Genomic DNA, 12255 nt, shown 5'->3' on the forward strand with positions numbered 1-12255 from the left:
TGTGTTCATGCCTGTGATATAATAGCATATCCTATTTATAAAATGCAAGAGAAATTCAGTACAGGTTTTTAAATAACATTTCAACAATTTAGGGTTGCAGGAAATGGTGCTTGCAGTACACTCCTTTTTTTTTTAAACACAATTTGAATTCTTGTCCTTGAAAACTCTAACATTAAGTCTCTTGGTTGAGGCCAACACTTAAGTTTTGTGATTATTAATTCTAAAATATACTGAGGCAGTTTCACGTTGTGTGCTAAGACTTCAGCAGTAGTTTTAGAACTATTTCTTGTCCTGATATTGTATAATTGTGATTTGTCTTATGAAATTTTAGATAAGATTTTATATAATGGACTAATTTTATTTACGCTGCTTGCTATGTCAAGTGTCCTAATTCCACCTCTGAATGAGGGATTCCCTAATTGGTTTTTATTAAAGTTGAGGTACATAAGATGCAGTTAGTTTTCTTCTGTAACTGATCTTTTAATAAGGGAAAGCTTACATAACACACACAATTCATGCGGGGCAGAGGATTTTTGTATATTTCAATAAAGGTAGATTTGTTACTGGCTTATTTTAATCCTGTCACACTACTACAGACTAAAACATCTCACTTTTTATTTGAGCTTGATTTTTTTCACTGCTCATGGAGGTTTCTGGGCTAAGCTTTCTTAGTTAAACCTCTGCGTATCAGTGCTGGCTCCTGACACTCACTCACTCTCATTTTGGGTCATTTGTACTTCTCACCTCCTAGCTTTTAGACTCTCCAGCTCTAATATTGAGCTTGTTGGAGAGCTATATTATTCAGTGTTTTTGTTTCTTTTTGTCAGAATGCTCTAATTACTCAAGGAACTCTTTCACATGCCCTACCAAACAGCTAAAATGGCTGACAAAAGCAAAATGTCTTAAGCTCTCACATCGCTTCCAGATGTTGTTCCAAGTGATTCAGAGCAAGCCAAGGTTAAGATCAAATAAACTGTTAGGCATTTTTTGCCCTTCCAGGTTATAGACTTTCTTCTTGTAAAATCTGATGTGAATAATAAAGTACATGAAACTTTGAATAAGACTTGGCACATCTTGGGATTCTGACAACTCTGTATATATACACGCACAAACACATCACTTTTATGTGTACTCCTACATTGGAGTATGGAGTCACCTTATGGCTTATGCTCTGCGAAAGCAGAGTGGATACTTCATCTATTTTTAAACTTTCTTGTTTTCTCAACCAAGGATAGACATGTTGGTTGTTATGTCTTGCGTATGCAGGTTTGATTGTGTTCAGCCCTCTTGGTTGGATAGATTGCTGTAGGGAATATCACTGGGGATGGAAATAAAGAATTTTATGTATTCTCTAAAGCAGATTCTTTTATAAGGCTATGTAATTGTTAAGTACTTATTTACCCTGACTGAGAAAATATCTGGGGCCCTAATGTATTGTGCCTATTAAAATGTTTTCTGACTTCCTTTTTTAATAGAATGGTCCTAGTGCCAGATCTTGTCACAAGATGTGCATCGATATTCAGCGAAGGCAAATCTACACACTGGGCCGTTATCTCGATTCCTCCGTGAGGAACAGTAAATCTCTGAAAAGTGATTTCTACCGCTATGACATTGACACCAACACATGGATGTTGCTAAGTGAAGACACTGCAGCAGATGGAGGTCCCAAGCTGGTGTTTGATCATCAGGTCAGGTGTAGAGAGAAACATTGAGTACACTTTTATTTCCTGGGCTTTGCTTAAAACATTTCTTACCATAGCCCATTACTAGAATTGAGAAGTGTTTCACCAGGTAATGCAACTAAAAAATATATTGGGAGAAATGGATAGGATGTATTTTTTAAAAACGTATGTTCCTAATTAACAATGTAAATGTTACAGTATAAAAAAACTACTCTTTTTTCAAGAACATGAAGTTATTTGTTTAGTATCTTGTAATCTCCTATAAAGATTAAGAAACAATGCAGCTATGTCTGGGAAAGCTCGTCTTGCACAGTGATGTCTTGTTAGTGAGTAACAGGTGCTCATCACTGGGATTGTGGAACCACAACCATATTGTAGCCAGTGTTGGGTGTTCCTGTGGACAACAATGCAAGAGACAATGGAGATATTGGAAAAAGGGCTTGGGTTTTGATCAAAATTTGGCCTACCTTTCATTTAAAAAGACTTGTGGGGTGGGGGTGTGTGTGTGCACGTGTGCGTGTGCATACACGTATATGCACTTCATAGGCATAGGAACTCATTATGGAATTGGCTGCCAGTTTTCCTTTGGAATATTGTACCTTGCAGAATTCAAATTAAAATTGAATTGATTCTTTTTTGCTACTTTTTGTGCCAACCTGTGCTGAGGAGCCACGGAATGTTTTTGTAATTCCATCTGTCCTCCTTCCTTGCGTCTCTTGCTTTTTCCTACTTTTTTGTAACTCCGTTTGTTGTTTCATATCTGAAATAAGTTTTTTGGAGACAGGGATCACATTGTCATCTTTGTACTGAGAGGCACTGTTTGGGTGCTGTAGAATACAGTTATGTTTCAAGCTTTAGAGATTGTTTAATAACAGTACATATCCCTTAATGTCTCTATTGCCATAAGACCTAGAGACCTTACAAGGTCAGGGCCCTGTTTTAGAAATAACCGGTAGATAAGACAAATAGGTAGGCTGCTGGAGGAAGAGGGGCAGAGCTGAGCATGGGGTAACAAAAATCATAGGCTGTTTTAATCCTAGTTGTGTGTACAGTCCTTGGCCAGTCATCAGTAATCCTGATTCCCCCGCCTCGCCGTTATCAGATGGTAGCTTTTAGTATATGTTATAACAGGTTATTGCAAACAGAGTAAAAAAGCAAACCACTGACTTCTTCATTTTTACTCTGCTACATAAAATTTTGAATATGCTATTGAATACTCAGAGGTGATCAAAGTGCAGTCTGTGGTTGCCCTCATCTTACACAGATGGGGAGAATGGAGACACTAGACCCTGGCATGCAGTATTGCTTCATGTGGGCAGCCAAGCCACATTGTAAACTGGGGGCCAGTAATCTCTGTGCACTGCATCTGTATTACACATGGAGTTAACTGTAAACTGCTTCATTTACTACAGATTAAGGAAGGAGGATGTGCTGATATTAACTCATGCTGAATACTGCTGTTCTGCTGGTTACCTCAATGAGCTAAGGGTTTTTATTGGCTGATATGAAATATTAATGTATTCTTGATTAAACTAATGTAGTTTGTATATCTCCTGCTTCCTACAGATGTGTATGGATTCAGAAAAACACATGATCTATACGTTTGGAGGTAGGATTTTGACATGTAATGGCAGTGTAGATGACAGCAGAGCCAGTGAACCTCAATTTAGTGGATTGTTTGCTTTTGACTGTCAATGTCAGACGTGGAAACTGTTGAGAGAAGATTCGTGTAATGCTGGACCTGAGGACATCCAATCCAGGATAGGACACTGCATGTTATTCCATTCGGTAAGAGTTCACTTTGGATTTTAAGTCATAATGCCTGATTTTTGGGGGTGATACCTGTTTAACTTCACTGAGCACATGAATCTTTCTTCAGATTAGTCTTTTGGGTGAGAAGTAAAACAGATATTCGCCACTTATAATTAATAACACTGGCACTGTTTGTAGGAGACAGTGGTAGTAATGTATGTTTTTGTATACTTTAAAATTCACCTTGTGATTTAGTTGGAAATGGTAGTCATCATCTGAACTGACTGCAGTCGTGCGCTGCCATTAAACAACTGTTGCATTCCCCCCTCTCCCTCCCCCTTCAGCGATGGTGCATTTCTGTGGAGTCTGAAGTGATCTTTGCTAAAAGTTGGTAAAGCATTTTGGGATCCTTTGGCCTGATAGATGATGCATATTGTTAATGGAAGCAGTTGGTGACTTGCAGATTATATCCATGTGTTTGAGTGTATTGAGAAAGTAAGGGCCTGATTGTCAAAAGTGTTCAGTACCCAGCAGCTTCTGTTCTTGAAAGGTGCTACCGGGTGCCGAATACTCTTTTAAGTCGGGTTACTTCCTAAATTCCAAGGCCAGGAGGGACCACTGTGATCATCTAGTGTGACCTCCTGTGTAACACAGGCCATAGAATGTCCGTGAATTAATTCCTGTTTGAGTTAAAGCTATCTTTAAGAAAAACATTCCAGCTATGATTGAAAAAGTGCCAAAGTTGGAGAGTCTGCCACAATCTTTGTTCCAATGGCTAATTACCTTCACTATTAAAAATGTGTGCACTATCTCCAGGCTGAATTTGTCTAGCATTGACTTCCAGCCATTGGATCTTGTTATACATTTGTCTGCTAGGTTGAAAAGTCCATTATAAAATTTTTGTTCCCCATGTAGCTACTTATAAAGTCCGCTCTTAACCTTCTCTTTGTTAAATTCAAGCAGCTCAGTCTCTTTAGCTTATAACTATAAGGCATGTTCTTTAATCTTTTAATCATTCTCATGGCTCTTCTCTGAACCCCTACATCTTTATCAACATCGTTCTTAGATTGTGGGTACCAGAACTGGTTACAGTATTTATTTAGGGGCTTAAATGTGATCAGAGCTTTTTGAAAATCTCCCCTCCATTGTGGGTACTGAGGATTTTCAAAAATGTGTCCTTAAATGCCTAACAGCTATAGGTTTATCTAAGAATTTTGGTGACAATATGAACTTTGATTGAAGTGTGGTTTTTACATATCCCAGGCCTCTGAGATTAGAGTTTCACAGTATGTATAGTTTAGTAGTACATTTTTCACTGTCTTAATACTGCCAACTGAAAACATAAAATTTAAATTGCAGTCATTTATTATGTTCGTATTTTGGTCCCTTAGGAATTCCTATCTCTCTTCATTTAGTAGAAGATACTTTTTTCAAAGTTCCACTTTGTTTCAAATTGCCTTCTAAAGATTTAGAAAAACTGTTAATTTATTTCCACAAAATACTTTCAGGTAACTCTGTGAACTTGTGTATGTTTTGTGCTCACATACAGTTTTGCACAAACCAGGGTGGATAAAAATCAGTGATTAAAAAAAAAAAATCTGATAAAATGCTTTTTGAGGGGAAAAAACCTATCTAAGGATAGATACATTATAGATCAAAGATCTCATCATGGAATAGGGATTATAAATTCTAATTCTATAGTATTGAGAGTATTCATGTCATGTTTAAGAAACATTTTGTAAATGAGTTCCAATAGTTCATGGATTAGGGACCCAATTTTATGGGGTTCTAGTGTCTTCTATATAGATTATTTAGGTTAATCTTTCCATCTACCCAGTGGGACTCAGTGCTCAGTCTAGAAGATACCATCACAGATGCTTAGTTCTCAAACTGTGGATTTGTCTCCAGAGATAACATGCTTGTTAACAGCAAAAATGTTTCTTCGAGTGATTGCTCATGTGTATTCCACAATATGTTTGTATGTGCTCGCCACGTGCACCAGTGCCAGAAGTTTTTCCCCAGCAGTACTCGTAGTGGGGAGCGCCTCCCGTGACCCCTGGAGTGGCACTTACCTGACGCGGTATAAGGGGAGCTGCACGCTCCCCACTACCCTCAGTTCCTTCTTGCCGCCAGTAAAGGTGTCGGAACTGCTTTGCTCCAGTTTTGCTGTAGCTCATCCCCCGGAACTGTTGGTTCGTTCAGTGTTAGTACCTGTAGTTAGTTAGCCATTTAGTTAGTCGGTGAGCCCGGGCCGGGGTACGCTGTGTGGCTCTTGTAGGTGTTCTTTGCCAAGAAGTGACCTGCATGCAGACTGCTTGCGCTGTTTGGGAGAAACCCATATCAGCAAAAGGTGCAAGATTTGCAAGTCATTTAAGTCTGACCAAAAGAGAGAGGGACATTAGGCTTTGAGCCATCCTGATAGTCGGCGCTGACCTCGACTCTGGCACGGCGCTCGAAACCAGTACCTGGCGCGGTGTCGGTACGCAGCGACCCTCCGATGCCATCGACCAGTTGGCGCTGCTCCCCATCCACAGGTCATGTCAAGAGGGCCAGGAAGACTCCCTCTTTACAGCGGCACTGAGGGAAGTCTGGGACAGAGGCTAGGCCCATGTCGGGTAGTCCTCGGGCCCCAGGCCTCCAACTCACGTTGAGCTGAGTAGCCCGGCCCCTTTGGAACAGACCTGCCCGGATGCCATCCACACCTGAAGCCCTACAGGTGGCCCGGGACGTTATGTCCATGCCAGTGCCCGGAGTGCCGCCTACGTCAGCCCCATGCTCCAGAGGCAAGCCGCTGTTGGGATCTCTGCAGTCGCCTCTGGCCCAGTACCGGTCGAGGGAGTGTTCCCAACGCCGTTCACAACCCGGCAGCTGCTCGGGGCAGAGTTCATGTGGATCGCCCTAAACGCTGACCAGGCTGTCCGGCTGGGTTCCAGCCGGCCAGGACTCTTGGTACCGCTCATCCTCAAGGAGCGAATATTGACAGGACCGTGACGGGCGTTGCTAATGGTCCTTGTCTCGGCGAGGGTACTCCAGTCGGTCATGGCACGGTCGTTGATGCTGTTCCCGCTCGGACTCCCACTCCAAGTCTCTGCCAAGGCATCACAGCCCCGGGCATCAGTCGCCGCCATCTTGCCGTCCCAGGTCCGCCTGTCTAGGCCGTTTGCGGATTAGCTGTTACTGTCGGTACCGGTCCTCCACGTCAAGATCGTGGCCCTGTGGCTGTCCTAGATCCTGGCACTGCTGCTCCTCCCGGTCCAGAGACAGCAGGAGATATTACACCAGCCCGGTCTCCATTTGTAGCTGTCCTTCAATGGGCTGGGCTAGGCTAGCCAACCTGAACAGACGGCCCCGCCGGTGCCACAGCAGGTGCAGTGGCACTAAGTGTTGTGGCCGGCCCAGTGGTATCAGTGGGCACCGTGGCCTCCAGTGAGCCCCTGGTGGGAGCTCGCTTGGTGCCCGGAGCAATGGAAAGCACCGGTGGCCTCCCTCTCCAGACCCCCAAGAAAGGAGTTGGTGGGACATACGTCCTCGGCACCGTGCCCAGAGTCCAACCAGATGGTGGACCCTCCGGTGTCGACCAATACCCAGAGCACCGCACCGGCCTCTTTGCCCCTCCCAGAGGAGGTGATTGCGGTTCCACCCTCAGGAAGACTTCAGGGCCCACCAAGAACTCTTAAAGAGGGTGGCAGCAAGCTTCCACCTCCAAGCAGAGGAGATGGAGGAGCCCTCAGACTTTGTTTGACGTGTTGTCCCCATCGGCACTGGGTAGGGTGGCCTTGTGTCTCCATGAAGGGGTGGCTAAGATTTCAGATGCCCTGTGGCAAACACCAGCCTCGTTGGCCCCCATCTCTAAAAAGGTGGAATGCAAGTACTTTGTACCCACCGTAGGGCATGAGTACCTGTATATCCACCCGGCGCCCAACTCCCTGGTGGTCGAGTTGGTCAACCACAGGGAACGGCAGGGTCAGCCAGCCCCGACCCCAAAGAACCTCGGAAACTGGACTCTTTCAAAAGGAAAATTTATTAGTCTTCGAGCTTTTAGTTACGAGAGGCAAACCATCAGGCTCTCCTGGGCTGGTATGAACTCAATCTGTGGGGCTCCCTGCCCAAGTTTGAGGACGCCCTCCAGGAGCGCGATAGGAAGGAGTTCCAGGCGCTAGTGGAGGAAGGGGCAACGGCCGCTAGGGCGTCCCTGCAGGCAGCCTCGGATGCTGCAGACACTGCCGCACGATCAGTGGCCTCCATGGTGTCCATGAGACAGGCGTCATGGCTCCTGCTCTCTGGGCTGTCCAGCAAGGCACAGTCTTCCATGCAGGATCTCCCATTCGATGGGAAGGCTCTGTTTGCGGAGGAAACAGATACAAGGCTGCATGGCATGAAGGATTCCCACACAACTCTCCAGACTCTGGGCCTCTGTGTCCTGGCTTCAGTAAAACCTAAGTTCAAGCCGCAGCAGACTCCCACCCAGGCTGCCCTACTGAAGTATGAGGCCGCGCATAAGAAGAAGCGGGACTATAAGAGACGCTCTCAGAGGCAGTCTCAGCCTGTCCCCCAGTCTGGGCCCTCCAAGGGCAAGCTGGTGGGGAAAAGGCTTTTTTACGGGACGCTCGGGGGCACCCTGCTAGTCCTCACTAGTCAACCCCCAATAAAGCTACCCTTCTCCAACAGGTTGTGTGCTTTCCTCCCGGAATGGTTAAGGCTAACCTCAGACCCATGGGTCCTCAACACCATCTCCCGGGGTTACACCCTCTAGTTTGCTTCCTCCCCGCTGAACCAGCCCGCACCCCCATCCCTCTTGGGGGACCCCTCGCATGAAGCTCTGCTCGAGCAGGAGGTGGGGCGGCTCCCTGGACTAGGAGCGATAGAGGCGGTGCCTGAAGTGTTCATGGGCAAGGGATATTACTCCCGTTATTTCCTTATCCCGAAGGCCAAAAGGGGGCTCAGGCCCATCCTGGACCTCTGAGGTCTGAACCAGTACATGGTGAAACTCAAGTTCCGCAAGGTCTCCCTGGTCTCCATCATCCCCTCCCTGGATCCAGGGTCTGGTACGCTGTTCTCGATCTACAGGATGCGTACTTCCATATGCGTAAATCCACATATTCGAGGGGCACAGGCGCTTCCTCCCTTTCACGGTGGGGCAGAATCATTACCAATTCACGGTCCTCCTGTTTGGTCTGTCCACTGCCCGCAGGGTGTTTACAAAATGCATGTCAGTGGTAGCGGTCTACCTCAGATGGTGGGGGGGGTCCAGACATTTCCCTGTCTGGACGATTGGCTTGTCAAGGGCACCTCCTGGTCACAGGTGAGGGATCATGTGGCATTCCTTCTGTCCACGTGCACTGCCTTGGGCCTGTTGATAACACCAAGTCCACGTTAGTCCCGGTCCAATGCATAGAGTTTATCACGGCGCTTCTAGACGCAGTGTCGGCCAGGGCCTCTCTCCCGCCAAACAGATTCAAGACCCTGAAAGGTCTCATTGACTTGGTCATAAGGTTCCTGGTGACAACAGCCAGGGTTTGCCTGCAACTTTTGGGTCACATGTCAGTGTGCACGTACGTGGTCCGTCACGCCAGACTCAGGATGAGGCCCCTCCAGCTCTGGTTGGCCTCGAAGTTCTCCCAGGCCACGGACAGGATGGACGAGGTCTTCACCGTGCCTGACTCTGTGATTCCCCTCCCTACAGTGGTGGTCCACCCCAAACAACATGCTCTAAGGGGTTCCGTTCAGGGACAGGGCCCCGTTGTTGGAGCTGGTGTCTGATGCGTTGGACCTAGGTTGTGGGACTCGTGGGGAGCTTTAAGACCCAAGGCCTGTGGTCGGCTCAAGACCTGATCCTACATATAAACGTCAAGGAGCTCAGGGCGGTGCGGCTGGCATGCATGTCCTTTATGTAGAAATTCATGATTAAATCGAGTCTTTCTGACTAGTCATTTAAATCAAATCCACCCTAGCACAAACTCCAGCTTATGGACATTTTAGACCATTGTCTGTTCAAAAAATTATTTGAAAAAGAGCAAAAGCAGGGTACCTATATGGAGGGACTTAATTAGTCATGGTTGGGGGAAAAAACAACATAAAACTGATATATTTGACTAGTCATTTCTGTCCATTTTGTGTCTAATGAATACATTTGTATTTGGATTACTTTTCTCTCTCGTGATCCAGTTTTTCTTTTGGTTTCTGTAGTGAAGTCATGATCTTGTGTATTTAACTATGAGACTGTTTACCGTGGAGAATGATTATATTGCAAGTACAGCATTGCAGCTTTACTGCCTGTTCGAACAGGGTCATAGTAGTTAAACATGGAAAAATTCCTACTAGATCACTTCATTGCTGATCTAATATTTATTGGTAGGATCCAATATTGCTGACCTCTATGTGCAGAACTTGTAATTCAAGAGAGTTACACGCACGCTGGGCTTTCAGGATCTGACCCTGGATCTGAGTTGTGACGCAGTGAGCGTAACAAGATCCAGTCGGTGGAAGTTGAAGTTAAATAAAATGAACCTTAAAATAAAATGTTGTTTCTTAGCAGTGAGGATAAACTAAATATTGCAGCATCTTACCAAGGGAGACAGTGGACTCCTCGCTGATGTCATTAAAATGAGATTAGAGATATTTGTAAAAGAGATGCCTTAGTCCAGCTTCGGGTTGTGTGCTTGTGGTGAAGCCTTCTGGCCTTGGGATCTGCAAAACCCTCCTGTTCATCACCTTCCTTCATGGGCCTGGGAGAGAATAGGGTTGTACACATCGCCCTCCGCATGGTCATAACACTTGCAGCTCTACATTCAGACCATAAACATGGTTTATTGTCATGGTTTAGGGCTTCAGCTGGTCACCTGCAGGGGTCCACAAGGAATTTTTATTCCCAATACAATTGGCCAGAAATATTCTGGTTTTTTTTATCTTGCTCTGTGGCATCAGAGATGGGCCATAGCTGAAGACAGGATACCATGTGGGGTGGACCAGTTCTTTGAAGTGATACCGTGAATCCTCTTTCTTAGATGACTGATTAGTGAATCTTGCTCTCATGCTCAGGGTCAAACCTCCATAGTTGGAGTTTGGGAAGGAATTTTCTCCAGGTCAGACTGGCAGGAACCCTGGTTGTTTTTTTTCATCATCTTTTACAGTGTGGGGAATTGCCTGCTCAGATCATGGCGCGTATCACACCAAGTCAATTCCCTGCCTTTGCAAGGTCATGGACACTAATGGCACTTTAGTCTTGTGTTCATTGCCTGTGGCACAGCATGTTCTATTGAGGACTGAAATGCTTTAGTTAAATAATTGGGCTAAATATAGGGGTAAAGGGCTAAAATGTAATGGCCTGTGATAGACAAGAGGTCAGACTAGGTGATGTTATGGTCCCTTCTGGTTTTAGGGCTTATAGTTTCATAGAGCTTATTTAAACAAATGTCTTCATAGTTTACCCATGTCATCAAAACAACATAAAAAGCTGAAAGATGAGTGGATTTGTAAGCATAGTATGTTTGAAAGGTTCCCCCAGTAAATGTTTCTTTTAAGAGCAAACTGTTTGCCAAATTAAATCAACTGCTTTATCTGGGGAAATCTTTGGCGGGGGGCAGGAATAAAAATATATTGTGAACACAATTTTAATTTTTTTTGTACATTTCCTATATGCCCAAATAGCCAAACTAATGTAAACAATTCTCCCTTCTCCAGCTAAAAATGTGCCTGAACTATTGCTTGTTTCCATGATTCGTTGATGTTTCTGCAAATGCTCACTGAACGCTGGTGGGCTAAGAATTTGTTTTCTAGAGCACAGTTCAAAAGTTAAGCATCTGCTTTCCTTCCTCTCCAGAAAAATCGCTGTTTATATGTATTTGGTGGGCAGAGATCGAAGACTTATTTGAATGATTTCTTCAGCTATGATGTTGACAGCGATCACGTGGATATCATATCAGATGGCACCAAGAAAGATTCAGGGATGGGTAAGAGCTTCACTGTATAATTTTGTTTTGTTGGTATAGATGAAAGACTTAAGGTATATAGCAGCAGATAAGACCTCAGTGACGCAGGAGAGAGGTTGTGGTCCTGTTAGATCACAATGGCTTGTTAACAATGACATTCAACTAGAGCTTGCACTCCCTTGCCCACTCTGTACCTGTTAGTTAAATAAATGGCTGACTTCATTCTCCAGAGCTGTCAATTTGACATCTTCACCAGTACTATTTTTAAGGCTTACAAGTAAATCACAATTTGTTAGGTTTTACCATTCACCACAGTCTTGATGGCCTTCTAGCTATGTGACTTATTATTTCCCTCGTTCTGGCAGATGATCAATGCTCATCTTGCAGCCTATAAAAATGGAATCTTAGCAAAGTATTTGCTAAAATATTTTGTCCCAATCTCTGGCAAATACTGAAAACAAAAGTCCTACATGTAGTTTGTTCCTTAAACCAATGCAGTGTAATACCACCTTATTTTTACAGGTTTCAGAGTAACAGCCGTGTTAGTCTGTATTCGCAAAAAGAAAAGGAGTACTTGTGGCACCTTAGAGACTAACCAATTTATTTGAGCATGAGCTTTCGTGAGCTACAGCTCACTTCATCAGATGCATACCGTGGAAACTGCAGCAGACTTTATATATACACAGAGAATATGAAACAATACCTCCTCCCACCCCACTGTCCTGCTGGTAATAGCTTATCTAAAGTGATCATCAGGTGGGCCATTTCCAGCACAAATCCAGGTTTTCCCACCCTCCACCCCCCCACACAAATTCACTCTCCTGCTGGTGATAGCCCATCCAAAGTGACAACTCTTTACACAATGTGCATGATAATCAAGTTGGGCTATTTCC

At 44.6% G+C, this 12255-nt stretch overlaps 1 protein-coding gene across 2 annotated transcripts in view; it reads left to right on the forward strand.

The window, feature by feature from the left end:
- The window catches only part of MKLN1 (muskelin 1), a 184407-nt gene that overhangs the window by 124063 nt on the left and 48089 nt on the right, over positions 1-12255 (forward strand). For both annotated transcript variants that reach the window (XM_084630954.1, XM_084630955.1), the window contains 3 exons: positions 1476-1688; positions 3249-3470; positions 11254-11383. In XM_084630954.1, the coding sequence (XP_084487080.1) occupies positions 1476-1688; positions 3249-3470; positions 11254-11383 (565 nt within the window). The remainder of the gene's footprint in view (positions 1-1475; positions 1689-3248; positions 3471-11253; positions 11384-12255) is intronic.

This window comes from Lepidochelys olivacea, assembly GCF_965140295.1.
Source record: "Lepidochelys olivacea isolate rLepOli2 genome assembly, chromosome: 1".
In the NCBI taxonomy this organism is placed as follows: Eukaryota; Metazoa; Chordata; order Testudines; family Cheloniidae; genus Lepidochelys; species Lepidochelys olivacea.